The 14,365-nt window shown below is 41.5% G+C and overlaps 1 protein-coding gene across 4 annotated transcripts in view; it reads right to left on the reverse strand.

Moving 5' to 3' along the window:
* The window catches only part of GRM8 (glutamate metabotropic receptor 8), a 575,500-nt gene that overhangs the window by 75,820 nt on the left and 485,315 nt on the right, over positions 1-14,365 (reverse strand). For all 4 annotated transcript variants that reach the window (XM_081877887.1, XM_081877886.1, XM_081877884.1 and 1 more), the window contains exon 8: positions 14,147-14,283. In XM_081877887.1, the coding sequence (XP_081734013.1) occupies positions 14,147-14,283 (137 nt within the window). The remainder of the gene's footprint in view (positions 1-14,146; positions 14,284-14,365) is intronic.

A 14,365-nucleotide genomic window follows, 5' to 3' on the forward strand; every position in this document is an offset into this window, starting at 1 on the left:
TTCTCTTTCATTTCCAGCCCAACTGAATAATTCTTTTAAGTAATTTCCCCAAGCTATATGTATACCTCTTAACGGATTTTTTAAAAAAAAATAAAAAAGCAAATCAAAAGGGGTGGAAATCATATTAAATGTAAAACGGATAACAGTTTATTTAGGATGGGGTGTTATTACAGTGCATAAAAGAGTGAACATATAACTAGCTCTGTGTTGTTTGGGTGTGAAGTGCTTCTGTCTGTGCGTCAAGAATTCATGCATCATTAATTTTAAATGCACAGTGATAATGGGTTCCTGAGAAGGTTTCAAATAATCCTTTCATTACTCCTGTCATACATCAGTTGTCTCTCAGGCTATACCTGTGGCTGAATAGGACGAAAGCAACATCAGTGAAGGATTGTACAGGTTTAACAGCCCAGCATTTGCTTTCAAATCACACTGAACACACTACCTTTCGATGGGAATGTTTCGCAGGTTCACTTCCGTGTTGTCAGTTGATGAGAAATCAAATAGGCTACATTCATGTACATTCAGCACTACAATGTCCCTGCCTCAAATTATTTGTGTGCAGAGATCTTTCACACTGAAGGTCCTATGCATGCTGGCACGCTGTGCAAAAACCAGGCGAAATCGTAATTATTTTAATTACAAAGAGTTGCGCTTAACCCTGCAATGAAATCAACAGGATAAATGTGCTTAACATTGGGAGAATTGTGCTTTAGGCTAATGAACTAAGAATTATGTGCGGTTCTTCCTGTTATATATGCTTTATAGCCTACTGAAAAATCTTATTCTAGATTGATTCCCCTGCCCACTCCCCATTTAATGATTTTTAATTTACTAGGAGGGCTCCAGCTACCGAAAGCACATTCAGAACAACTAAAGGTAATTTAACCAATGGCCAATTTTGGCACCTGAGTTGAAGTACAGTTTAATTTTCATTTAAAAAATAATGAACTAGCATCTTCAGTGGAATTTTCATGCCGTATTTCAGCGAAGACAATGGAATCTTCAATTTAATACCAAAACGCTGCTGTTAAAACTCTGAATGCTTGTGTGAAACCGGAATCCATGTTTGTACGTGACAGTTGCAATAATACTGGCAAAATCTTTACAGTAGCTTTCCTTGAATCGATGAGCTCCAATAAATATCATCAATGATTTAGTAGAGAAGGGATTGCCAACCTTTTGGGGACTAGTGAACACATTTCAAATTTTGAGAGCGTGTCAGAGCACCGGGTAAAAACAGTTGCCATGGAGCGGGCATGGTGTAACACAAAATGGCTGCCACAGGGAACATGGAATAACATGAAATTAGAGAGACAACCACCCTTTACAACCCGACAGTGATCCATGCGACGGTCACCTCCAGGCTTGACTACTGTAATTTGCTCTATGCAGGGCTGCCCTTGAAGCTGTCCCAGAAACTCCAGTGGGTGCAGAATGCTGCAGTGAGGCTCCTCATAGGGTCTCTGCCATGGGAGCATATTCACCCAGTGCTTTTTCAGCTGCTCTGGCTCCTGGTGGAGTACAGGGTCAGATTTAAGGTGCTGCTTTTGACCTTTAAAGCCCTTCACGGCCTAGGACCCTTGTACCTACGGGACCGCCTCTCCTGGTATGTCCCACGGAGAGCCTCAAGGTCCATAAATTGCAAAACCCTAGTGGTCCTGGGCCCTAAGGAAGTTAGATTAGCTTCAACCAGAGGCAGGGCCTTTTCAACACTGGCTCCGGCCTGGTGGAACGCTCTGCCTCATGAGACCAGGGCCCTGCAGGATCTGATTTCTTTCCACAGGGCCTGTAAGACAGAGTTGTTCTGCCTGGCCTTTGGCTTAAAGCCAATTTGATTCCCTCCCCCTCTTTCTTTTTTCTTTTCCTTTCTCCTCCCGCGATGAGGCTACATTTTAATATTTTAATGCTTCAATATTTTAATGTTGTATTTTAATTTTATTTTTAAGTAGTATTCATTCAACTTATTTTTATTATTGCTTGTTAGCCGCCCTTAGCCGGGCCTTGGCTGGGGAGGGTGGGGTATAAATAAAAATTATTATTATTATTATTATTATTATTATTATTATTATTATTGGGAAGTGAGCTGTGTTCACACACACACATACTGTTTCTGTTAGGGTGCATTCCTCAGCATCAGGAAAAAATATACAAGGTACCCAAACCATTCCCATTTCACAGAAATCACTTAGAAGTTAGCTGCTCATTTTGCCACATAACTTTCTTCCTAGTGAAGCTGGAAATTTACTTTTTGAACAAATGAAAGTTCAGAATCTGGGGCACCTGCCATTGGGCACTACTGAAAACCTTCATGGGTGCTATGGCACCCATAGGCGCTGGGTTGGAGACCGCTGACAGAATGTGGTATATAAATGTATTAAGGACACTGGTACTGGTTTTGTCAGCGTGGTGATTTTGCCTTCAGAAATATAATGTAGTTCAAATCCAACTGAATGCTCCCCCCGTGTGAGAGTCACAAAAAGGGCATAGCACTCACTACCGGAGCCAGAACCTTGCCACAAATCTGAAGCTGAATTTTTCATCGCATTTACTTGCTCAGGATTGTCTGAGCATCCCTCATGCTTCATTTGAGAAACTCAACTCTCGCTGACCCTGACATGATAAAGTCAAAATCTCTCCCTCTCTTTAGCAGACAGAGGTCAAGCTGCAATCTAAAATATTTCTATTTCTAATCATAACAACACTTCGTAGCATCTGCTTTTCCTATACATGTGCTTTTCCTGATGCTCTATCTGCTGTGTGTATGTGCATGCCCATGCGCACTGCCACTTACTTAAGGATGGGAAATTGACTACAGAGCAAATGTGTCACTATGTAACAGTCTGTCTCTCTCCCTCTCTCATTGGAAACCCGAGCCAGAGGTTTCTCCAGCTGTTTAGCAAATGAGGCTTGGGCGTATAAGTATCAACCTATGCAGTTGTTGATATTTAATTTCAATACATTTTCCTGTAAGGGCAACATCTTCAACAGCAGGGTGAAATGCATTCTCTTTGGGGTTTCAATTACCCTACAGTTTTTTCTGCTTCCCTTCTCCCCAGTCTCAATATTTTAACTACAGGCTGAGCAATTACAAAGCCTTATCCCATCGCACTGTAAGTGTTCTTGAAGACTAGGCCTACAGATCCCATCCTCTGCCTGCCGCTATTGATCAGGCTGTTAAGCCTGGCACTGGCACTTTCTGCAAAGAGGCTCCCTTATGAATTCAGACTCTGTTAGAGAAGGAGAACACCACATGAGTTGTGCTCTCTTGTCAGAACTATCAAATACCTACATCTGTCTGAGCAAAGGCTAGCAATCCTCCTCAGCCATCCAGCAAACTTTGCCTTCTTGGTTTGGAGACAGTGGTCCTCTCAGGACAGGGCTTTGAGTCAGGAGTCTCTGAGGGCCCGACTCAGAGAAAATGACAAAGAGGATTCCCAGTCACAGCAAGAGTGGTTTGCCACCTGTTGAGGGAAATCCAGTAAATCACATAACCATCTAAAGAGTGGCTCTACACCACCTCTGTAGGTCCATGAAGTCCAACGTGTAAAAATTACCCATATGCACAACTGCTTGTGAAATAGAGAAAGCCCAAGGGAGTGCTTTCAGGAACAGATCTGTAAACAACAAGACCGCACTGCTGGTATTCTTCATCCATACTCACACACAGAACTGCAAGCATTTGCAATCTGGGTGTTGTTTTTTTGTGCATCTTCCCCTCCCTCCTGCATAGATCTGTCTGTCAGTCCCTGTACTTGGGCCATAGAGGGTCATAACTGGACATTATGAAAGTCACACATCTCCAGACATGAGGGGGGATGAATCATTAGCACAAACTTTAGCACCAACAGATAAAAATATGTTACTGTTCCTGGTGCCCTCCAGATGATGTTGGATTTCAATTTCCCTGGTCATCAGCTATACTGGGAAAAGCTGATTCAACTTGTAATATATCAACATCTGGAGGAAATTACATTGGCTATCCCCTAACTAAGTTGACCAATCCTCCATTCATGCAACAGAGGACCCCTCTGCATACATGGAGGATTTCCCTCCACAGAACAGGAAACCACTACACAAAGAGAGCTTAGGATCACACCTATAAGATAACAAATGTACCAAGCATTATGAATTCAGCCAAAATAGAATGGTTCCCAGTGCGGCCAAACGGCATGCACACTTAGGTCTTAGAGAAACTTCAAGATAAATTCCTACAGTTGTGGGAAAATCTGTCATCTCTTCCCATGCCATATGAAGGTGTTGCATATGCTCATAGAAAGTTTCCCCAAGAAATTTCGCTGTCATGCCACTGAAAATATGTTTTTGTATTCCACGTCCCTTTTCTCTTTATTGTTTACTTCAGCATCTCCCCCTTCTTTCCATGGAAGCATCTTCCTAGTTACCAGAGGCAAGGTAAAACCACCACAGTATAAGTGTATTTATTCATTTAGAGTGTAAGGACAATGTAAGGGTATTTATTCATTTAGATTGGCTGGGGAAATTCAGTCAGATGGGCTGGGTACAAATAATAAAATTATTATTATCATCATTATCATTATTATTATGAATCAGTAGCAGCCATATCCTGCTTCAGGTGGCTAAATGGTTCAGGCAGGCCTCCCTTGCAGCAAACAAATCATTTCTCTTGAAAAGACTTTGCATTTTTAAAAAAGCAATATTCACTGCAAACTTTCTCAGTGTGGACTAAGGTTTTCCGACCCTATCTCTGCAGACATATGAAAGTCAAACGACCACATCAACTAGGATGTAGACCAACTCCTACACCATCCTAAATCCAGAAGTCAGTCTTTACCTTACTTTGACAATTTATTTTTTTTTGTCCTTTTCAGCTTGGCAGTAGCCTTTCAAAAGCATGTCCCATGAAGGAGGCAGAGCTGAACTTCCTTTGAAAATTAATAAGCACTCCAAATGTATTTCTGGCTGAGGCAAGGCATATGGTAGGCCATGCTGCTGAGGAAACTTGTCAGTCGGCAGTTTTACAGCACACGTGTACAGCATTCACTGGTAAATGACCCAATTTTAAAAGAAGATTCATTATTAATCACAAAGGGAAGTAGATTTCCTAATTTATAAATGCCAAGGACTGCACGCTTGTTCTTAACAGCTTTCCTCCCATGGAAATTATAGAGCTGAGAACTCAAATTTGCTAAATCCACACATTTGTCATGAGGCAATACATGAGACCGGTGCGCAAATATTGTAGCTAAATGAATAAAACATGATTTATTTTCATTCTTTTAGATGAAGATTCTAGTTTGTGTGCTTTGTACTCATTATAAAAATCAACATAATTGTTGATATGGGCAGGGACTTTTATCTTCCAGTATATGAGGTGCTGCGAGGTTAAGACGTGTCAAGAATGGTAACGCTTAAGATGCCTACAATGAGTTCAGCCATGTAGCTGACGTGAACAGAATTGATCTGGCTATGCAGTCGAAGAATGAAGAAACAGTCTTACATCAGGGATGGGGAAACCTGTGGCCCCTCAAATGTTGTCCAACTCCAGCTCCTATCAACAGCAGCCAGCAAGGCCAGTGGTTAGGAATGATGCGTTCTGTAGCCCAGAAACATCACAACATCCTATGTTGAGCTTGTGTCTTTGCATGCATGTTTGAGAGTCCGGCTTGTAAGTCCGCACAATAACCAGAATTCATCTCCAGTGTCAGAGCAAACCTACTGCTGATGCTAGCAGTGAAATTTTACCTATAGTTAATGCACACAAACACACACAAACATGGCCTAAAGTGGTATTTTGAGGTGAACTTGTAGGCTCCTGCTTAGGAAAAAACTTATAAGGAAGAAAACTTAGTGGTATGCAATGTAGCCACAGACAGCACTTTGGACAAGCAGAACAACTTCCACTTAAATTACAGTAAAGATTTCTAAAATTGTATCCATACATATAAGCTAGCATATGCACATTTTATGCAAATCTGCATCCCCTATCTTCTTTTTGTGTGACATGCAGAGCTCTTTTGGGTCAATACCAACTTCCTTGCCATAGCAGCTCTTATTTTTGATGTTGCCCATGACAGCCATTTTGTGGTGGCACCCATGATGCTTTCATCAATATATGAGTACCGGCACCTCATTCCCACCCCCACAAAAGAAACATACCCCACTGGCAATATTATTAATTAAGCAACTAAATAACCAATTAATTAATTTATAGTCCACCTTTTTCCCTGACAGGGACTCAAGGTGGCTTACAGATAAAATAATACATATCCCCCATATGATTACCTCTAAAACACTGCAAAAAAAAAGAAAAAAAGAAAAAAGATTAGAAGCTCATCTCCCCCCCATGACCCCTGAATTTTTGAATTTTTTTGAATTTTTTTGATATTGATGCTGCGTTTTATGTTGTATTTTATGCTGTTTTTAAGTCACATTTTAATCAATGTCTTATATTTGCTGTTAGCTGCCCTGAGTCCAGTTTTTAAACCAGGAAGGGCAGGATAAAAATAAAAAATTATTATCATCATCATCATGAAGTGCCTAATTAACCACCAAAAATAGTTATTGGGAGCATTCAGACTGGAGGCTCAAAAGCTGTTCAGGGGTTCTTCAGATTAATATTCCTTCTGAAACAATATGATTTTGGTTCCATGAGACAGGTTTTCCCCATCAGAAAGTTGCCTAGGAAATGGTGGAAATTCCAGTCTGCTAAGATAAGCCAAATTCTATTCCTTCATGAAATAAGGAAATTGACATGATTTTGTTCTCTTGCCCTTTCAAAATTCTGCCTTCCATCAACTGTTGTTTTAAACATGGCTCATTTAGTGAGAGGCAAAAGACCCACTACAACCCTGTGCAGCGCTCATTAAATAAAGTATATAAAAGAAGTCTCTTCCTAGAAGCTGTGTTTGCTCCAGAGAGAATCTGAAAGGTTAGTGTGCCTTGAGGAAAGCATTTACATTACTGAGGACTAAAGGCAGAAAGCAATTTCATAGCTGGAGGGAACCCTGAAGTCAGTGAAGTCTGCTGACAGAGACAGCCTTGGGGACTTGACAATGTCTTTATCAGGCTCGAGTCAGCATTTTCTGCCCAAAGGGGAAGTCAGAATCACACCAGCAGGAGGACAAGTGGCGAAAGAGGGCCTGAGGAACTGGAGCAGTTGTCTGTAGAATCAAACTCTGAAGTAGAAGAAATCTAAATACCCAGTGCCAAGCCAAGCCAAGAACTATTAATGTTCAGATGGTACTGAACAATCAGGGCTTAGAAACCTAGGTATAGGCACTCCTTGTCACTGAGATCAGCAGTGCATCCAAGGAAGTGATGTTTTCAGGAGGAGCATCTCTAAACTATGGATGCGCTCCTTCAAGGGAACTGCAACCCTATTCAAAACAGGCTATTTCATCAAATCTTGGAAGTAGCAACCACCTATTCAGAGAACCTGGATCCTATCTAAATTCATACTCAATTCATTGGTCCATATCCATTCCACTTCCACCTCCAGGCACGACCATCATTGTCTCTGCAGACCCTCCAACTGTTCCTATTCTCCAGCGACAGTTCCATATTTACAGAAGCTGTCCCGGTTTCTGATTTGACCCTGGAATGTTCTGCTTTTCCTTAGGACAGCCCTATTTTCATTTGAGAAATGTTGGAGGGTATGGAGTCATGTGACCTCTGAGCCAAGCAGATACGTAAGTATAAAGCAGATAAGTAAGTATAAAAGTTGTAAGTACACAAACTTTAAAAGACATCTGGAGGCAGCCATGTATAGAGAAGTATTTAAAGTTTTATTATGTTGTATTTTTGAAGGTGCATGGTGCAGGCCCACACACATCTACTCAGAAGTAAGCACCGTCGAGTTCAATGATGGGTACAGGATTGCAGTCCTACTGCCTGTCTGCAGTCGTAACTCCACTTACCTGCAGTAAGCACCATTGAATTCAATAAGATTTATGTCTGAGTAGACATGGTTAGGACTGTGCGGTAAGTCCCCATACTACCCTAGTTTTCTGTGCATTGTAAATTATAATCCGTGAACCTATTAAACGGCAATATACAGTTGATCTATAAGTTCAACCTTGTTAAAACAAGACGATTTATACCCTTTGTGGCCACAGACAGTTTGATCCACTACCTTGTTAAAAGAAGGCAATTTACATCCATTGGGATCACTGGTCCTAAAGTTTGGCTTGCATCCAAGGCACTTTGGTTTAAACAGGTTGTGGATCAGGCTCCTAATAGCACTGACAATCAATAAGATTCAACTGGCCCCGGTGCATTATATATATATATATATATATATATATATATAGCTGAAATGCCCACCATGTGATAAATTTCACAATAAATACCATGTGCAATAAACAAATGCACTCGGTTTAAGTAAATTGGCTCATTAAATGTGTATTTGCCTGACTGTAAGGTTCGTAGAAATCCACTGCTTTGCAAGAATGATAGCTGAAGTTGTCTTATCTAGCTACTCAGTTATATTTGGAATAGACTTTTCTGCAAGTGGGATCTAAAACAATATGTTACGTTCTCTCTCTTTCTCTCTCTCCCACACACATGTAAAAATGATCCTTTTCAAGAGTTCTGCCAGCCTAGCCTAGCTCCATGCATGAAGCCAGCCAGTCAGTAAATAGGCTTTTCTTATTTTCTTTCCCAAATACCAGTAAACATTCATGGTCATTGAGCATGTTTTCAATCATCATTGGGGTGATCATATAGGGAAAAGACCATAGATCTGTGGTACAGCATCTGCTTCGCATGCAGAAGGTATCAGGTTCAGTCTCCAACATCTCTAGGCAGTGCTGGGAGAGCGCCCTGCCTGAATCCCTGGAGAGTTGCTCTCAGTCAGGGAAGACCATACTGAGCAAGATCCACCAATGGTCTGACTCAGTATAAGGCTGCTTCCTGTATTTTTTTACGAGTAAGCCCATTTAATTAATGAGACATATGTAGAATTGCACTCTAGGGATGGGGGAGAGGATGAAGACTTAAAAACAAACAAACCATGAACAAGTGTGGATTTGTGGAGATTGGGAAAATGATAAAGCGAGAAAAACAAAAAACTGACCGATTCACCTATCTCTATGCTGAGCAGACATGTATAAGGTTGCAATGCCCATGGCCCATGCTATCCCCACTTCTGAAAACATCCAGTCCCTGAGTATTTTACTAGAAGGAGCAATTGCTCTTGACCAGGGGTCAGCAAACGTTTTCAGCCGTGGGCCAGTCCACTGTCCCTCAGACTTTGTGGGGGGCCGGACTATATTTTGAGGGGGGGGATGAACGAATTCCTATGCCCCCCCAAATAACTCAGAGATGCATTTTAAATAAAAGCACACATTCCACTCATGTAAAAATGCCATGCAGGCCCCACAAATAACCCAGAGATGCATTTTAAATAAAAGGACACATTCTATTCATGTAAAAACACGCTGATTCCTGGACCATCCGTGGGCTGGATTTAGAAGGCGATTGGGCCAGATCCGGCCCCCGAGCCTTAGTTTGCCTACCTATGCTCTTGACCCCAGACTGCTGTTGGCAATCTGCTTCTTTGGGGGTTGTCAAGAGTGGGTCATTGTTTGGGAAGATTACTGGACAGCTGAGACATTGAAGGTATAACCAATTAAGGACTGCAATATGAAGCACACTTTTTGAAAGTTAGCCCCTACTGAACAAGGGACATATTTGTGGCTGAGCCTACATTAGATAGTATTTCAATTGCCAAGTAACCTAAAAAAACAACAACAGAAACAAAGTGAACTGGTTCCTTATCACAGGAAACCCCTCTTTGTTCCAGAGAACCTGTGGCCCTCCAGATGTTACTGGAACTTCAACTCCCATCAGCCCCAGTCAGAAAGGCCAGTGGTCAGGGATGATGGGAGCAGTAATCTAGCATGTGGGGGCCAGGGGTTCTCCACCTCTATTCTAAGGAGCTTGGGGGAGCATGCACAGAATTATTTGATTTTATCATTACAACTTTACGATGACCATGACTTGTCAAACGCCACTCAGTGGAGCAGCTTAATGGTTGAGGTGCAATCTGAGCAATGCCCCCGATTCGGAGCTGAGCAAAGCAAATCTCCTAATTATCTACAACACACAAAGTGTAGCAGAGTAATAACCTTAATGAAGCTTAATGAACCACAGAAATAAGTGCAAGTATAATAAAAAGGCAATGTCCAAAGCTCACATCTTAAGACTGGATTGGATTTCCAGAGGTATGTGTGTTATTAGCTTAATTCCTCAAAGGCAGGGATGGGGAACTTGTAGCCCTCTAGAAGTTCTTGAGGACCTGTGGATGTTGTTGGACTACAACTCCCATCACCCCTGACCATCGGCCATGCTAGCTTGGGCTGATGGGAGTTGGAGTCAACAGAATCTGGAGGGCCACAGATTAACCACCTCTCCCCAAAGTCGTAGGATAAAACTCAACAGACTACCATTAAGTCAACTGGTTCACATAATATGGAATGCATGTTCCTGTCAGCAAGGGTATTGAGTGTGTATTTCCTTTAAAAAAAACCCACACACCCCTCTAAGTAATCATACCATCAGAAATTGTAGCAATTGATAACTCATACACAAATTGAAAAGAAGGTATGGAGGGAAAAGCAGGCAGAGGCATGTATTTCAGTAATATCCCATAAACCCAGACATTTTTTAATTAATAGAGCACCATGTCTGCACATCACATCTAAACAGAGTATAGCCAGAAAAGCAACTATACAACTGGAAATACAGCAGAACTGATTCAGTCAATCTTTTGGGGGAGGGATGATTACATTCAAATAAACCTGAAAACAGTAATTTAAAATGCATTCACGGGGATAGTAGCACTGAATGGTAGCTGTACACAGAACCTAGAATTTATCAGGGGGTCGAAATGCCTGGAAACAAAGCACTTGTTCCTGTTAACTACAAAGTTTCCAGACTGGAACTGCATCCCAAAACTGCCCTTCGCTTCTTTTTCCTTTCTTTTTAAAAAACATATTTTATATTAAAAATTTCTTGCTTCTTTTGTGTTCCTCTTCCTGTTTTCTTTTCAGCAGAGATTTATAGTTTAGGTGCGGACCCAAGACCACAGAAAAGCAGAGGAACCGATTCCAGCTTCTGAGCCAAAGACCACAGCTTTGTCTTTGCACCAAAGAAAGAGCTAGATGGCCTCTTGCCAGGGAGCAATAGAAAGAAAAGAGCAGATATGGTAAAGGTGTTTTATCACTGTAGCGGCTGGAAACGGGAAGCTATTATATGCATTACTGTTGGTAGCACACTGATAATTACTGCAAAGTAGTCTCCAAGGAACAATCATTTGTAAATACTTACACTGTTCTTTTTGTTATTGTTTATCATGGGCCTGTTACACTACGAACCAAAGCTATACGATGCCTGTTTGGTCTGTCAGGAAATATGTAATGATAAATGAAGCCTTTAAAGGTTTGCACCCTTTTATTTGATACTTATATAGTATTTTTTTAATTTGGGGGAGGGGGGAAATAGCCAACTCAAAATCCAGCTTTGATTTTAGACCATGACTATGGCATTTCACTAAAAATATATATTTGCACGAGTCTGCTTCTGGGATAAAAGCCCACACTCACTGTAGTTCCTAGTCCAGCATTTATCAAACGACAACACCTTCTCATTTCATTTGATCTGTCAAAGGACCCCTGAACACCTGCTGCAGAAATTTTCCATAATGGGGAGGATTTGGGGTGATATTATAGCTCAGGGTAGCTAGCACAGTGCCCTTCATATGGTGAAGCCAGTGTGGTGTAGTGGTTAAGAGCGGTAGTCACGTAATCTGGGGAACCAGGTTTGCATCTCCGCTCCTCCACATGCAGCTGCTGGGTGACCTTGGGCCAGTCACACTTCTCTGAAGTCTCTCAGCCCCACTCACCTCACAGAGTGTTTATTGTGGGGGAGGAAGGGAAAGGAGAATGTTAGCCACTTTGAGACTCCTTAAAGGGAGTGAAAGGTGGGATATCAAATCCAAACTTTTCTTCTTTTTCTTCTTATTGGATTATAACTGCCTTCATCCACAGCCAGCACAACCAATGGTCAGTGATGATGGGAGTTGTGGGTCTACAATACCTGAAGGGTTGTTCTAGAGACACATTCCATTCAACTCAGCTTCCACCCTTCAGGTATGCGACCTGAGTTGTTAATGTATGAAAGCAATTTTGCAAAAATGGGTGACCAGAAATCAGGTCTTATCTTATAGATCTCCATTGGGATCATGTCTTCTCCTGGAGCTTTATTAGCTAGTTGTCTTGCGATTAGCCTCTTAATCTGATTGGGCGTGACGTCTGGCCATTCTGGCAGTTCTAATAACTGAGTATAGTAAACTTGTGGGGGTGAGTCAGGACAGGGGCCATATATTCCTGTAAAATATGTCACCCAATCCTTTCCTTGGACAGATGCTTCTAATGAGTAGCCCAGCCCATTTGTACCTTGGGCAACCAGATGCCAAAATTTCCGTGAGTCCTTTTGAAGTGCTGCGTCTCCCAATGCTTTCCACTGTTGTTCATAATATATTTGCTTTTAAGTAATAATTTATAATTGTATCGTAATTGGGCTACCTCAGCTTGTAGAGCAAGATTGTGCTTATCCTGTTTTAACTTCAATTTTCTAAGTTCCCTAGCTAGGCATTTTTTGCTATTCTGACATTCCTTATCAAACCAAGTCTGTCTTTTAAACTTTTTGTTTTTTAGCACACTAGATAAAAGAATTCTCTGTTACTGGACACTAGGCTACCATTCAACTCTATTCAAGTAGTGGCCAGGTTTGTTGGGTTCCACCACTGGCCCATGTGTAGAGATGTTAACACACCCAGTACCAATTTCTGATATTGGTAGGGAAGCTGTCTTTCAGGAAAGCTTGTTCACCATTACTGCATGCAAAGGTGGACAATGTAATATCCAGCACAACAATGAATAGTGTTGGACAGCTTTTCTGGTAACCCCATCATTCTCCGGAACACAGTTCCAAAACCACAGTCCTGACTAATCCACCTTGATCAGATGTACCTGAACATTTGATCTTACCTAATTAACCAACACGTATTAATTGAATATTGATACACCATGCAATGGTGGAACACCGTTTAAAGAAACGTTTTATTTATTGTTCTTATTTGTGAATAATTTTGGTTTAAAAAGAAGACACGAAATAATAAAACATTAATCAAATGCTCATAAGAATTACGAAAAAGTAAAATTTTTATTTTTTTTACAAAAGTGAGGAGTTATCCAGCACCTTGTTTTGTATTCCAGTATAGCATAAAACAGAGACGTGGGTGGCGCTGTGAGTTAAACCACAGAGCCTAGGACTTGCCGATCAGAAGGTCAGCAGTTCGAATCCCCACGACGGGGTGAGCTCCCGTTGTTCGGTCCCTGCTCCTGCCCACCTAGCAGTTCGAAAGCACGTCAAAGTGCAAGTAGATAAATAGGTATCGCTCCGGCGGGAAGGTAAACGGCGTTTCTGTGCGCTGCTCTGGTTTGCCAGAAGCGGCTTAGTCATGCTGGCCACATGACCCGGAAGCTGTACGCCAGCTCCTTTGGCCAATAAAGCGAGATAAATAAGAAAGTGCAACCCCAGAGTGGGCCACGACTGGACCTAATGGTCAGGGGTCCCTTTACCTTTACCGTTATAGCATAAAACAGTCCCTCCCCCCAACATGCTGTTTGACTCCGGTTCCCATCAATCCCAAGCAGAATGGTGAATTATCAGGCATATATTGGAGGCAGCAGGTCTCTGAATATTAGTTTTGGGGAATCACAGATAAGGAGAATGCTGTTGCACTCAGGTTCTGCTTATGGGCTTCTCACAGGCATCTGGTTGGCCACTGTGAAACAACATGCTGGACTAGAGGGGCCTTTGCAGAAGAGGTCTCTGATATTTTAGTGATGACACTATTGTCCAAAACAACTGGATGTTTATTTTATATTAATCACAAACAGTATGAAGCAACACCTGTGCCTTCTCTTTTGATAGCTTTTAGTATTCTTTAAGAGGAATGGCTTAAGTTTCAGAAACACGTTGTGTAGAAGCTCTGAGGAAACAGTGCAAGGAGCATTCTGTTTTATTTTGCTCCTCTTAAGTAAGAGTAGCCAAATGAGCTAAACTGTACAATTGAAAATAACAATGTGCAGTGACTTACACTTAGATGAAGCTGGTTTGTCCAGTGCCCAATGATTTTGTATTCTGCGGTTCTGTTGGTTAGCTGATATTGAAAGATATCATAGCGCCCAGGTGCATCTCCATTCTCATTGAAAATAACAGGTGTTCCAGCACTGCCTGTAAGAGATTGTAACACAAGGATTTCAGGTTTCTGTGTTGTTGTTTTTAAATTACGGCATAATGTGCTGAAAATCAATTG

This window comes from Podarcis erhardii (genome assembly GCF_964252035.2).
Source record: "Podarcis erhardii genome assembly, chromosome: 10".
Classification (NCBI taxonomy): Eukaryota; Metazoa; Chordata; class Lepidosauria; order Squamata; family Lacertidae; genus Podarcis; species Podarcis erhardii.